Source organism: Canis lupus, chromosome 4 (assembly GCF_011100685.1).
Source record: "Canis lupus familiaris isolate Mischka breed German Shepherd chromosome 4, alternate assembly UU_Cfam_GSD_1.0, whole genome shotgun sequence".
NCBI lineage: Eukaryota > Metazoa > Chordata > Mammalia > Carnivora > Canidae > Canis > Canis lupus.
Window position 1 is genome coordinate 58,393,223 of NC_049225.1, and position 16,202 is coordinate 58,409,424.

The 16,202-nt window shown below is 38.5% G+C and overlaps 1 protein-coding gene across 3 annotated transcripts in view; it reads right to left on the reverse strand.

The window, feature by feature from the left end:
- Positions 1-8,927: 8,927 nt before the first annotated feature.
- The window catches only part of G3BP1 (G3BP stress granule assembly factor 1), a 43,760-nt gene continuing 36,485 nt past the window's right edge, over positions 8,928-16,202 (reverse strand). For all 3 annotated transcript variants that reach the window (XM_038534969.1, XM_038534970.1, XM_038534971.1), the window contains exon 12: positions 8,928-16,101. In XM_038534969.1, the coding sequence (XP_038390897.1) occupies positions 15,895-16,101 (207 nt within the window). In that variant the 3' untranslated portion in view covers positions 8,928-15,894. The remainder of the gene's footprint in view (positions 16,102-16,202) is intronic.

A 16,202-nucleotide genomic window follows, 5' to 3' on the forward strand; every position in this document is an offset into this window, starting at 1 on the left:
TTTCTCCCGCCTGACTGGAATCCCAGCCCAGAGATGATGAGTACCGCTTTCTGGAAGCTACCAGATTCACTCAACAAGTACCTTCTGCACGGTCTCCCCGCCCTCCACCCCAGCTCTGAAAAGGGTCTTCTCTATGGGCTGTTGTTTCTCAGACTGACTAGAAAGCTTGCACTCTAAGAGGCTGGTATGGTCTGCTGAGGAAGGTCGAATGGACCTCTACTCTCTGATATAAAGTGTCTTTGATCCAGGAAACTATCAGACCAAAAATTCTCTAAACAAACATGTTCTTAAAATATGATTTATCTGTTCTTCCTCCACTAAGCTCCTTCTCCCAGAAATCAACTCCAGGAACTTGAATTGAGAATCCTCTATTTTTTCTGCAGCTCTACAATGCCAGAAATAGCTTATCCTGACCAAAGGAAAGAGTAAAAGAAATATGCCTTGTTGTGTTTGAGCTGGCTTGTTGAACTACTTGCTATCAGCGTTAAGGAAAAGTGTATGTTGGAAAGGCTTTGGTTTCACAGTACCCTGAAATCCCAATAAGAATATCCTTGGGTAGGTTGAAATCCTGGCAGAAATATAGAACTTTGAAAAATCCTAAACTGCTGCCCTCCCCACCCAAGTAATCTTGAATGCTGAGGGCCCAGAATAGATGATGCCTCTACCAAATTATTATCCTGTTGCTTCCTTTAGAATTTCTCAAGCTGTAAAGACAGCAATGGCAGGAGATAGGTTTGTTCAAACATGGGTGCTATTACATGCTGTTTTGATGGAGCTGTGTGGTTATTTAAAGCAATAATTAAGGTGCTTTATCATTCTTCAGAACAGCAAAATGAGTTCCAAAGTAGAAATTATTGCCCAATAATTTTTAGGATCATTAAGGCTTCTTCAGCTAGCATCCAGACCATTACTTCTCCCTCTTGTGCTCTCCCCCAGCCCCTCCCACTGCCTCCCTGCCAGCATTTCCTTTCTCATCAGTTTGTGCATCTCATTTTGTGAAACCGAACACTTCCAGAAGATGCTGGTTTATTTCTGAGGGGATGGGGGGTGGGGAGGACTAGAATGGACATAGTAGCTCCTGTCTTGTTTGTTGTAAGGCTGCAATGTCTATTCTTCCTCTTGTATGTGCATTTTGAAACTTCACTGCTCTGGAAAATTTCCATTGGAACATTGGGTCAAAAAGTCAGAGTCTAGAGAATGGCAAGCCCAAAATATACCCTTCAAGAGCCCAGTGACGAAAATTATGTTCTACATAAGGCCATTAACCAGCTACAGAGCAGTACCAGCCACCTCATGTGGGGACAAAAGGCATTTGCTGTCTCATACAGATCTAAGCATAACGGTCTCCCATTCCCACACTTGCCCTGCCGCACAATTCCCTGCATGGCCTTGGTTTTGGCCTGCCTTTCTTTAGATTCCACTGTTTTCTTAAAAAGACTTCAGAAATTCAGTATCCTGTTTAAACACCTGCCTTCTGAGGTGGACAGAGGCCAATAGGAAGTGAGTCCTTGTTCTGGTGCTCCCTCAGGCTCACCATGGAAACACAGGTAAGCTACTTGGCCTTTCTTGGCCTGCTCACTACCCTGTTAAAAAGAGGAAGCCGAAGGAGATTTTTCAAAGGCAAATACTGGATACTTTGATGGGTTAAAGAAAAGGGTATACTGTATGTTAGAGAAGGTTTCATTATTTCCCTGTTTCAGTGTCAAGGTTGGAACCCCATCCCAGACCTTGTGGTAGGCAACTAGGGAGAGGTTAAGAAAGAGGAGAGTCTTGGCCCTCAAGCTGATTACAATCTTAGTTTCTTGTTGTTGTTTTGGCCATGAAAGAAAGTATTTCACAGCACTATTGAACTTGCTTCTAAGACTGGCTTCTCACCTGAGAATCCCATCAAACACCAGGACAACATTCCACTCTGGTATTTTAGCATGTATGTCCTGTGAAGGCTGTAACCCATTTCCCATGGCAGTTGAGTTCTCTCTGCCAGAACCTCTGGAAGAATCAAAGAGAAACACATCAGAGCAGAACTTGTGAAATACTCCTAGGGAAGTAACTCCAATGACTCCAACCAATTCCCCTCCCCGCCTGTTTCCCCACACATACAATTTAATCATACCAAGAAACTTCCAGCAAGATTTAAGAATATTTCCCCCTATTTGTCCATTATGCTGCCTGCAGTTACAGGCAGAAAAAGTGGGACTGCTCCAGACTACTAGAGAGTCATCTAAATTCAGACCTTGAGCTACACTATAGTAATATAAAGAAAAAATATTATAGCAGGTGTAGCTGGACTTGGGCCAGCTCACTCCATGCCAGACCCAGAAACAAAACCTCACCCAGGCAATGATGTTTCTGAAATGGTTTCCATACTCCTGTAGCTCCAACACACACTCCTTATAGTCAGAAAACACTGCTCCTATCTTTCTCAGCAAGGACATATTTATGCTTTATATCAATGGAATCTCTTCAAAATATTTATAGGTTGACATTATGACAAATGATCTTCATTCTCTTCATCTGGTCCTGGAATTAATGAGAATATTGCAAACTGAAACTTTTTTTCTTGTTCCCAAGGTTTAGAATTTTTTTTTAAGACCATTTTAGATTTCCCATAATAAAATAGAAACCATACTGTAAATCAATCATTTCCTACCCTACTCTAGAAGGGATACATACATGATATAACAAATGTTTCACAAATACAGTGAAATGGTGATTGCATAATCTAGGTGGTTACCATATCGTCCCTGTAAAATTCTACATATTTTCCCCCTCAAGCTTCAGCTTTCCTATCTGTACAACAGAAGTATTGAATTCGTTGAGCTTGAAGGGTTTCCTCCACCAGCGGTCAAGTTTTCTTTTAAAGCCACTTCTCCAGTTGTCTTTTAGCTGCTGAAAAACACAAGGCCTCCAGACTTAAGCTGGTCCCACTCTTCATCTTACCCTCTCAGTTTTCCTCTCTATACCCATTTGTGGTTTTCTAGTGCAGCAGAAAGGGCACTAGCTTCCAAGAAAGCGGAGATGCAACTACCATGGGCATGCAGTTGGCTTCTTTATGTATTTGGGGACAGTAAAAACCACATCACAGGTCCACTGTCTGGATAAGAATGACACAATTCGTATTAACCTCACCCCCTCACTGTAAACAATGTAAAGCACTGTCATTGTCTCACTCTCTGAAATTCTTACGTCTTCCTCTTTTGCCAGAAGAGGTCATCCAAGAGCTTGCTTTCAGAACTGAGGCTGGCTCCCCAAAAACCAAATCCACCTGTCCTACAGACCAGGCTATTCAGTGACATTTCAGGACTAGCCCCTCAGTGCTTACCTCAGAGCTTGAAAAGACACTGAAAAGACCTAAATTCTAGTCCTGATTCCACTTATCAAGCACCCACATCCCTTTTGCCCAGGTATCCTTTGAATACTACCTACATAAAAGGCACACATAGCTCTGCAAATAGGTGTCAATCACATGTGGACTAGTAACAGATTGTGAATGAATGCTCAATATCACAATACAGCTATCAGGTACCACTATATATCAATTTAAATTACATAATTCCCACAATGGCCTTGATCTTCTCAATATATACATGAGGAAACTGAGGCTTAGAAAGTTTATTAGCCCAAGTCAAAGTCTTACCAAAGTTCGGATATGATTCTATAGACAACATGAAGCTAAATTTTGGAAATAGGCATGATCTATTTACCTCTTCCACTTACCTGCTTTTTGACTTTCAACAACTTATTTGGCCCACTGTGACCTTAGTCACCCTGTAAAAAGCTCTAGCTTCCCAAATTATTGAGTATAAAAACCAAGTGATGGATGTGATAACTTACTTAATCATTTAAAAAAAAGAATGTTTATTAGTTCATTTTAACTTAAATGAATCTTGTAACTGCTGGACCCTTTTGCCTTGGTACAGTCTACTTACACAAACATCTAAGCTCCTATAATTTTTTAAACACCAAGGAATACAATCTTGTAATAGACTCAAAATCAATCTTCTTAAGAGCCAAACAGGACAAGCTGTAGCCTTCCTTTTCTCAGAACTTGAATATAAACAATGCAAATCTATCAGCCCACCTTAATAGTTGAGAGCCTACTAATCTAGTTTTGGGCATATGAAGGATTTAGAGTTGCTATGGGCCATTTAGTGGCTGTAGAATTGTGGAGCAACAAGGCAGGATGGGAATATATGCCATTTGGAGGATAGTGAGAATATGCTGGTTTGTGGTCCTGCATGAGAGCAGGGTGTGCCTGGAATGGCTTAGATTTGGCCAGCAGCAAGAGTAAGGACTAGACTTCTTAAGTCTTTCAAAACTCTGGAATCCCTTTATAAGGCATTCACTCAACCAAGACTAAGAACCTACTACAAACAATGCCAAGGCACGGGAACGAAAGATAAACACCATCCCTAACTAAAGAACTTAAAATGCTGGGAGATAGGACATGGATATGAAGAACTCACTCAAGGGAAGATATGGTGACAGAGGAGGAGGCAGAGACAGAATTCAGAGAAAGTGTCTCATAAGGACAATCCAAGGTCTCCTGGACAACAGGACATGTGAGCTAAGTCTCTAAAACAGTAGTTAATTCTGAATTTATGTAATTGTGGTCTCCCCCACCTTTCAAAGGGTTAACACAGGTAAACCACTTCCTTCAGGCAGGTATTCAGGTAAAATGAGAGCATCTCTTCCTATGAGATACCATTGCAACAAGAGTATTAAAAATGGCAAGCTGACCAATGTTTCAGTAAAGGAGGGCCTTCTAATGCTTCTTTAAAACCCTTACCCAGCCCCCAGGCTCTGGAAATAAAGTGAGAAAATGGAATTACAGGGAAATGTATGGAAAGACCCCTCCACCCTAAAAAATATTCTAAGTAGAAACGTAGCTTGCCTCCAAGTCCTTTTGTTCCTGACTTAATCCCCTGGGTAATTGGATGTGTGCTAATTAGCCAGACAAGTTCATGGGACAAGGCCTCTGCTTACCACGATTCCTAGGTCCCACTTGGCTTCATCTGGGTCCCTTCAGTTGTATCCAGAAGCTTAGCCTTAGGCATACAGAATAGGAGCTGTAGCAGTGACACCAGGAATGGCTTATAGCTACTGCAGCAACTCCTGTGCAGTTCTGGATGCTGGTGAGAAAAGGGGCACTCTGGATGGACCCTATTTAGTCACCTTGAGTCAGAATCAGTGAGTCTTCAGGTAACTCTACAGACTTGCTTTTAGATGACTTTTTGAAATGTCCCAGCCTGGAGAAAAAGCAGCTCAGCCTTTCAAGGTCTGAGTTACAAAGAAGCTCAGGGAGCAGGTCTCAAAAAATTAGTGTTTAAAAAAAAATTAGTGTCAGTCAGGACTAGAATATGTATGCTCTTTCCAGTCTGTCAGCTTTCTTTTTAACCTCCCTTACACCTGCCTATCACCCATCCACCTGTTTATTAAATCTATTATAGCAGGGCAGTGTACCTTAAAAGCATAGCATCAGAATGAAACACAGCCTTTTTTCTTTCAACATAGAAGGGGATGATCCAAGTGCCAAAATAATCACTAATATGGGGTGCAGAAAATATTAACGGAGAAAGGAGGGTGCCATGGAGCAGGAAGAAAATAAACCATGGAACATTTCAAGGCTTATGGGCCATTTGAGAAGTACTTTAAAGAGGAGGCTGTGATGGATGGAGAGAGTATTCCAGCAAAGGGAACAACATGAGTAAAAATATGGAGGTAAAAAACAAGGGGTTACAAACATGGTATAGTGATGACCTATTTGGCTAAAGTGTAATAACAATAGGCTTGTTTGGAAAGATGGGATTTGAAATACATCATAACCATCTTAAATATAAAATAAGGGATCAGGACTCTGGATCAAGACAGTTCTTAAAGACCAATCAACAAAGTATCCCTTCATGGGCAGAGCAGCTCATTCCATCTTCTTCCCATTAGCTGATACTTCCAACCTAATTCAGATTTCCCTGTACTTATTACTTTGGGAGAACTGATCTTTTCCTTCATCTCAGAAGCAAATATAGTACCCACTAGAAATTCACATCAAGGGCATCAATCAACCCAAATATTAAGCATTTAGTTGTGCTAGGTAGACACCAGAAAGGGATAACACAGGTATGGTAAAGTCATAGTTCTATAGTTAGCTCACTATTCTACAGTGATTCTGAAAAAACTTCCAGAGTTGTAGCTTTGTCAACTATCAAGCCAATACTTAATACAATGCACATGTTTCTAAAGGAGAGCTTGTGATCCAAATACTACTAACCTTTTGATCTGAAATAGTAAACAGAAGGAAAATACAGTCTAGCATGTCTTTTATTAGTTAGCTGTATCTGAAATGACTCCTTCCAACCTACAGAACTTCTCTATTCAAACCATAAGATCAAGTCCATAAAGACAAAAGGGGGGGGAGGGGAAGAGTCAGATATGAATAGAAAAAAAAAGAAAACGTCACTGGCTTGTAGTTTTTTTCTTAACCATTTTACTTTCTTGGGCAATCTTTAGAAAGAATGTTGTGGGGCAATAGGTCAGTATTACCTACCCTAGTAAATGAAAGACTTCCTCAAATCTTGTTGAAAAGTAGTATCAAATAAGCAGTTTGCTAAACTCCATGGTTTCCACATTAGATTTATTCTACCTCATTTAAAGGTGTAGCATGCTCCCATGCCTGAATGCCATGCAGAAAGCTAAAAAACTGATGGTCCCAAAATGCACTTCAGAGCATTTAAAATTCGTATTACTTCATACTTTAATGGTTCAATCTTCCAGTACTCAATCCACTATATTTTCAGCACTAATGAGAGTTAAAATGGGATGAATTAAATCCCGAAGGGTGCCTCTTGCTACTTAGTATACTGAGCACAGATAAAATAGCTATCTAAAGAGAAAAAAAGCTCAACAGCCAAGTTCTACTTTCAAGACAAATATAGCTGGTACCTCAGAGGCCTCCAAATATGTTTGAAAAGCTGGACACAATACATGTCTTAAGCTGCTATAATGACTTGAAATGTACACAAAGTGAACCACAAAGTGACCAAGACAAAACCCGTAACACTTTTAAGCCCTCTAGGTAAGAACAAGACAGCCAAAGGACATCCATGTCTCACTGTGTAGATCAGCATCAAAACTGACCTGTTGGCTAAAATAAAATCACTTTATCTAGACCTGATGAAATTATTAATGTAAATAGCATCATATTGGATTAAGAGCAGTTGGTGCATGATTGGAAAGGGGAGTGCTCACTCTCTTAAGTGTTCAAGCATAACAAAAGGGCTTCCAAACCACAATTCTTTGGTTCTCTCAAGATAGGCCATGTCCAGAGACCTCATTCTCAACCCTGACTGCCCCAGGGAACCCATAGGAGATGGAATTACCTTGCAGCCATAATTGTTGTAAACATGTTGGAGCCATACTTGAAAAACAGCCCATAGAGAACATAGGACAAATAGGAATACTAGTGATTTCCAATCCAAAGCCAAGGCAACATTAATGAAAAGGTAGTATTAGACTGATTTACAACATTCCAAAGTAGTTAGAACATTATCAAATAAAGGCTCCATCAAAAGGGAAAAGGGTTTATTTACATAATTTACCTAAAGCTTAGTAACCTTTATTTTTCATTTAAGATTCATCCACTAAGATGGGCCAGTTTCTGCCAATAGAGCCAGAGTGTGCACTCTCAAGGGTCTTACCCCAACCTTGCCAAAGCAGATGACTTCTGCCTAACTGGAAGTCATCTCCAAAGGACTTGCCCTTAGACTTGCCCCATTTCACACATTTGGATATTTGCACAAGACCTACCCTTTGTCTTAAAAGTTGCCTGAGTTGATGTTCAGACAGAAGAGCAAAACCCATGTTATTTTCCTGTGAATGATTTTACACTTCCTTTTTTCCAAAAAGGAACCTAAGTTTATGTCATGTAAGGGATAAAAGTGTTAATTTTCAACAGGTCCAAGGAATGTTACCTGGAAACCTCACAATTTGATTAATTAAACTTTAACTACTCAAAAAGTTATTTTAACCCCGAAGAACCAACTGTGTAATTCTTCAGGTCATAATGCCAGCATTGGCTGTGGAGTCAGTCTGTTACAGGTAAAACAACTGCAAGTCACAATTCCAACTGTGATTCCAATGCTTTTGGGAGATTTTAAAAATATGCTGGCCTGGGCAGTGTGAGTTAAACTACAAAGTGTTTCATCACCCATAATGGAAGAGGTTCAAGATGATTCATACTTCCACATAAGAAACTACAAAAGTCACAAGCCCACAGAAAAGCAACTGACAGCTAGCCAAAGTGAAGAGATTTAGAAGGAGCCTGGGGACATCTTAAACAATTAATTGGCCTGGAAAATTGGGTCAGAATTACAAAGCTCCTCACCCTTTCCCAGAAGAAAATATGATAGTATGTCTTTTATATGGAAATTCCTTTGTATATATGTATAAACTTGGTATGGCCTTAATGCTGCAGTTAAGGATTTGTTTGGCTACCACCTTAAGCAGCGTGTTAAGCAATCGCTTCCTTAATGTAACATTTTTACTTCTTACTGGACTCTTAACCTGAAACAACCGATTCCCTTTTTACCCCTTACTCCATTTACCTCCATTTTTGCATGAAGTCATAAAAGTTATGGCAGTTATTTTTTGGCTTATTAAAAAAATCTATTTCTGCAGTTTGAAAATGTAATGTAAAATTTCTGTGATACATGTATATAAAAATATATTTATTGAACCATCCATATACACATATCCATGCTGATTCCAATGGAAAAAAATTAAAAGTTTTCTGAAATTTTCTCTGTGGTTAACTCATAGTTACTGTTTAACCCGCTTTATATGTAAAAAAAAAAAACTTTTGAAATACTGTGATTACCTCAGAGAGGAACCTACATTTAATCTGGAAAACATCATTTCACTTAAGACAAGGCTTTATGTTGTTCATTCAAGAAATATTTATTGATAGGTACTATGGGAGATACAAAGATGACTCCGACACAGATCCTGCCCATAAGGAGCTTACAGTCTAGTAGGGGAGATAGAACACATACATGGGATACATGGTCAGAGCTATGTTTCAGTAAGATGAACCTAATATTGTGTATAAGGTAGGCGGGGGATCAGAACAGGTAAAAGAAGCCAAGAGTCCACTGAGATTATCTGAGTGTGGAGGAGATGTGAAAGACTTGAGGTAGCAATGACAGGACTTAGCTTGAGTAAGGAAAAAAGCAGCAGAGGACGCAGACATGTGGCATGGGTGACGACATGAACTGAGAGAACAATGGGTTCAGTTTGTGAAAAGAAATCAAAGTTGGCACATAAAATTTTCCTGCATAGGAACGAAGTGTCTAGGATAGGCTGGGTGCAGAAAGAAATGGCCTATCACCCAGACCAAGGATGGAAGTACCGCTGAATGACCAGTGACTTCCTCCCTCCTCTGCCCACCCCTTAAAATTTCCCAACAATTCCCTCCACTATGAATCATCATAGTGCCTACAATTTATTAAGTCCTATCTCTAAGGCATGCCTCACTTGTAAGAATGAAAACAGAAATACGTTAATTTATTCAACTCAATGAGTCATCTTTTAAGGATTCTTTTTATGGAAGTCACTGTACCTTCTGGTGAAATACAGGGATAACCCCCTAGTCCTTTTCCTCTAGGAGCTTATGGTCTAATAAGGTAGTAAAACAGATATAGGTCATTCTAATTGTAGGTTGAAGGGGTAAATTATGGGCTAGGAGAAAGGTATAAAGTGCTCTACGAACACATATTTTTAAAAAACGAAGGTTGGGACAGAATCTCCAACAGGAAGGGCAATGTAAAAAGGAATCAGACAAGAATAAATTTGCCCCCCATTTCAAATTCTGGCCAAATTAACCCCAAAAGGGGGGGGGGGTTCCACACTCCCATCACAAATCTTTTCTCTTAGGGAAAAGAAAAATGCTCTTGAACTGGGTCTTGAAAAAAGTAATTTCGATGGCAAGAGAGTTGGGGAAGGGGGATATAGATGCAAGTCTATCTTCAGGGAAGAAAGAAGGCACTTGAAGCCACAAAATCAGCAACGCCAGGCTTATTAGAAAAATCCTAAGTAATTTATTATCATGGCTGGAGCATCACCTCCATGAAGAATGGGAGAATCACTGGAAAGGAAGATTAGGACCCTGATATGTACATGGCGCTGCCAGGCACTGAACAGGGTACATGCCTAAGACCAAATTGCTGCCCCTTAGGAGCTTACAGTTATAACAATACAAGGTGGGGGAAAGCACCACAATGTACAGAATGCAAAATGCTGAAGGATTTAGGAGAAAATTACAGCTGAGTTTCAGCTATTAACACATTAGGATACCCAATAGCTTTCTGACAGCTAGTAGTAAACCCATCCCTGAGGGGAGCACAAGGTAATATCCTTAGACAATAGGCCCTGGTAGAACTGGGCATTAAGACAGTTCTAAGAAAATAGAGAAAAACTGGGTATGAAAACCGAGCTATAGTAGCAACTGAATAAGCATATAAAATGTGGCTCCTTCCCTTTTCTCCCCACATCTTGACCTTTAACATCTCTGGCTTCCTACTGTGAACCTAGGGCAGAGTGGTGACTCTGGAGGTGCTCCATGTTACTTCTATAAGCCAATTTGGGACTCTGTGCTAATAATCTATTCTCTGAGCCATCTATCTTTTGAAAAATGAAGGGGATGTTAGTCTTTTCCAGCACTAACTACGATTCAATGAATTCTAGGAGTCTCTCCTGCCTCTTATGGTTAATAATCAGAATGAGAAGAAAAACTTAAAATATTATGTTTCTCACTTAGAAATTTTTCACCATATAAATCACAAGTGATTCTTATCCCATGAGCTAAGTTCCACATCCACCCATTCTTCAAAATCTAACATCTACCTATATAAACTTATTTGTAACATGATGTGTTCTACATAATCTAAAGCATACACTGTATCTTTCAAGAAAGCAAGACCTGTTCTTCTCCCCTAAAACTCCCTTATGCCAGCTTTTTGGTATAATGTCTTCATTTAAAAGGGCCAAATCAGTGAATATACTCTTCACAAGAACATTTAAGAATTTAAATCAAATCCAAACAGGTGACATCAAAGCTTGGGGGAGAAAATCAGTAACCAAGGTGGTTAATTACAGCAATAGTTAAAACTGTTTATATCCAGATTAAACAAGATATAATTGTCTAATTACTACCAAAAATACAGGCAAACTTCCCATAAGCAGGTTTCTGAAAAATAAATACTTGTTAAATTCAATAGTGAATTTCTGGTAAACATCCCTTAATTTACTTTTTTAAAAGACAAGACACATTGGATGGCTGTAAGTCCCTTAGGAATCTGTGACACTGGCCATATTCCAAAGTTCTCAAATGAGTACAGATTTCTATAATTGGCCAGGTCACACGGTCTATGGAAGTAACTGTGGTACTGATTTCCAATACGATTTTCCTCTCGTAGGGAACTAAAAAAAAACCTACCCGGTTCAAGTGGAAACTGGAGAGGCTGAGTCTGTCCAAGGTTTTCAAAACAAGTCATATAAAAAGTAAACAAGCTTGATTGTAAGCCAATACATAGGTATAATCAAAACCAAAACTGAGTATGGGTTTTTTAAACCATTGCTAATCAGATTTTTACTCATACAGGCCATAATGAAACTGTTTCATGAAATCATGAGCAAAGCAGACTAATTTTAGCCATTATCCTGAGCTAGCAACGTATCTATTAAGAAGTAATTAAGTTTTATCTCACATGTGCCACTATTTCTCCTGTAATACAGTCTAAGAGTTCACAAGCCTACCTATGGTCCCCAGAACCTCAATATCACAGTAAACAAATACAAATCCCAAAAGTATTACCTTAAAATAAGAAATATTTACTTATCTACTGCCACATGGCCATTACTTGATCAGCAACTGCCCACACTAAATGTTGCTAAGTTTCTAATACATTCTTTAAGGTTTCTAAAACATTTGTGGAAGACTCTAATTGTCCACTGCCCATCTGTAGTATATTACACTGTTAGCTAAAACCCCATATTCAAACTAAAGTTGAAGTTGCTTTTTCTTCCACAAGGTTCAAAATTGCTGAACCAAAAGGTTAACAATGATCTTGTTTGTATGCAGTTCCTGAAGATTCTTTTAAGTAACACAAAAATAAAACTTCAATAAGTTATCTTTAGATCAGTAGACAAATGCAATCATTTACTTAAAAGAAATAAGCCACTCAGCATAAACAATGGACTATAAATTTAAACCTCATAGGAAGATTATTTCCATATAGATTTCAACAAATTGTTTTCTATAAAGTGCCACGTTTCCCACTAAATTATTAAACTCTACAAGGAATTTCAAATAAGGGGATGAAGAAAACTATCAAAGGATGGCAGTTATAAGCACAAAACATAACTGCTACAAACCCACCTGGATTAAGGTATTATAAAAAGTTACCTTCCACATTCAGATTTCAAGGTTGTCCTACATGTATTTAAAAAAAACAGATGAAAAAAAAAAAAAACAGATGAGAAAAAATAACCTAAGAACAAGTCATTGTTACTGTGTTACTACAGTCTATACAAATCAAAAGGAGCCCTGCAAAATCAATTGTTTCCTTATCTCGTTTACCTTCAAGGAAATGGAGAATGCTAACCTTTCTCTGAATGTTACAGGCTTGTATCTGTACTGTAGTAATTTATTATGGCCATGTCCTATTCTTCAGTATGTCACTTGAATGGAAATAGGTAGGCATCAGGGTTCTAGAGAAAAAGCATCAGTTTGGAGGCCAATCAGCGCTCCTTGCTACATGGATGACTTAGAAGCTTAGTCATTTAACTGCTCTGACGCGATTTCTTATTCATCTATTGCTTTCGGAAAAAATAGCACCTAATCCACAGGGTTAATTGTGAAAATTAGCTTCTAACCTAAAACCAAAGTGCAGTTCAACTAATACTCTGGGGGTAACCTACCCACCACCCAAAGCCAAATAATGGTTTTTGGATTATCCACTTCACCGCTCCCAGCAAAAGCTCAAAAAGTTGAGAACGTAAGAAAAAAAAAAAAAAAAAGTTGAGAACGTAGTAATACACAGGTAAGCCCAACCTCACCACAAAGGAAAACATACATTTTTTTAAGGCCCAAGATCTACTGCTTACTTTCAACAGGCCTTCAAAAACTAAGACCATCAAACCAAACTAATCTTACTTAGCTAAAATACTCATGGGTGAAGGATTTAAAGCTCAGCAGAAAATAACTGTACACTGGGCCATTCTTACAGATGGAATCTTATTTTAAAACCCAAAAAGATGAATGTGATGAGCTGATGCTGCCTATAGAAAATCTTGTCCTAACCTATTTTCGTTTTCTACGTGTATGAATATGTAGGTACTAGGTTATCATATTTATTTTATCAGCAATAATGTAAACAATGATACTGGGATTTTTCATAGTGTTAATCATGATGCTAAATCTGACGTAAAGTCCAATGCTATTTAAAACTCCACAACCATCCCATTCTGATGACTTGAAATTACTAAAGCAATCTTTTGTTTTCTAAGCTTATGCAAAAAGTTACAAGAAGCATCTAACACATTGTTACTTCCTCTCCAAATATTTCTTTAAAAGCATACATGGGTACAAATAAAGTGAGATTATCAATTACCTACAGTAGATGTTACTATAATTCCTGAAAAGAGATTTCTAGTTGCTAATTAATTTATCTGAGATTATTTTTCAAAGGACTGAGTCTTCACTCTGGCTGTCCTCGTCCACCCCTCCATCCTCCATGCAGCATTATAGGGAATGAGGAATATCCATCTCAGTGGGGTTTGCTTCACTTCTATACAACATTTGGCATTGCTGGCCCCATCCACTAAATGCCAGGCGTGTTGTCTCTTCCCTCTGCCCCAAATCTCATCCATTTCCAAATGTTCTCTAGGATGTAACAACAGCTTGAGCTGAGAATCACTGCATCCAGCTGGTGCCCTTCAACTACTAAGAAAAAAATGCCTAGTGAGGTGTATAGATGAGCATTTACTTGTGAAAAATGACTTCTAGGTTATCCTTAATTTATGACCCTACTGTTACTGCAACTGTATTTTTTTTTCCAAAAACAACTTCAGCTAAATTTTTTATTTCCACCACAGGCTTAATATAAGCTACAAAAGTACAAGCTGAATTTCTTCCAATTATCACTGGCCTGGGTCAAATGAAGTGGTTACCAAATAGTTATTTAAGCTGACCCAAAAACAGCCCTGTGACCCAGTTATATAAGTTTCTTTATGAAGGAGAATATGCCAATTTTCAAATATTTCAGGTACTGAGAACCGATAATGTCAAACTTCATTTTAGTTTAAGACTACACCCCTTCAGCAAAAGTAGAGTTTCCCAGTAACAGCAAAACAAAGATTCCTATTCTACTCATATTCTACCCTCAAACAGTCCTAATGATGAATACTGTTAAGAAAATAAATAAGTTAAATTTGACAACCTTGTTGCCCTTCAGTTAGTTTCACAAGTTATCAAAGGCTTGCTTCACAAATGTGTAAACAAAACCTTCACCCACCTCACACACAGCACTCAAAAAATTAACATACTATGTAAAACGAATATTAGTCTATATTGCCAGATTAATTTTTCTTCCAGAAATATTTTAATAAAAATTGGCCATTTCCAAGAAACACCCACTGCATGCCCATCAATAAAAGAGAACCATAACAAAATAGAAAATTTACCATATGGCTATGATTTAAAGAAAAAAAACGGGCAGACACTAGAGCACAAAGTCCAATAATAAAGTTATATTCCTTTGTATGGGGCTATGATTAGGATTCTGAACAGATTTCAAAATAAAAATACAAATGCTGGACTATTTAGGTCAAAGGACCTCCATAGAAGCATATCTGTCCTTAAAGGCATTCCAGTTTGAGACTCAATTTTAAGAATAAGGCGTAACAAATGAACAGAAGACATACTAGGTGAAAAGAGGGATTCTTCAATCCCAACATACTCTACACCTGGTAAAACAAATCTAGACTTTTGTTTTTTTCCTTTAACTGCCAAGGCTGGAATCAAAGATAAATAGAAGGCACAACAGTTTTGCTCTGGTTTTATGTTATTTGGATTTTGGGGTTTCTTTTTTGTTTTTTGGGCTTTTTGTGTTTTTGTTTTTTTTTTCTTTTTTACAAATACAAATTAAACATGAAAAAACTCTACTTCAAAAGAAATCTCAATCAGTTGCATTCTAGACATTTAAAACCTATCTCACAATTTAAATGGTAAAAACAGTAAGTTTGTAATTGTTTGGTGATCACATATCAAAAGAAAAAAAAAACTCTACTAATACCTTTTATTCAGTTTTTAACCATACCAGCAAGAATCAGAACTGTCAATTTTTCCAATGGCAATTTCTACACACCAGAAGGTAGTCATGACTCTCAAAGAACAAACAATCTGGATTTTTCCTGCCTTCAAATGTTTATCAAATCCTGTGTTTCTCACAGGCTTTTGCAACACATAGAAAATAAGAAATATTCCAATGAATGAAACATACCAAATGTCAGTAATAAGCAAGACACATTCCTTTGGGGAAACGGCTGTTAAAAAAAAAATCCAGTCTGTATATGCAAAAGTAAAGCAAGGAAATTCAGTCTTTTTCTCTTCTTTAAAAATCTGTTTTTCCTAAAATATCATTCCACAAAATTGGAAGTGAAGGACTAAAAGGTGAGGAGAGGGAAGGGCGGGAGAGGGAGCACACATCATTAACACAAAAAGTAAAATTGTACAAACTTAAGCAGTTTATCATAGACTAGGGTCAAACTCCAGGATACCAAACGCTGGTGTAAGAAATTCACCATTCTGCAGGAGCTGTGTGAAGATCAATGAAGAGCAATTCACTGCCTTGGAGCGATTCCCCTTCCCACTCCAAATCCGGGTTTCTGCACCATGCCTCCACGGGAAGGGCCTCGCATTCCACCACCCAGCCCACCTCGAGGGCCTCCTGGTCCCCGCAGGCGGTTATCTCGCCGGTCCCCTTCGCGGGCAGCTCGAGTCTTCTTCTCTTCCACATTCAGGCGGACCTCACCTCTGAACATGATGGGCTGTAGGAATCAAGGTAAGCAGACTTAACAGAGTGCTTATGGGCTACCAACTACCAGAGATAAAACAAAGCTATTATCAAGAACCAGCAACTTATAAATCA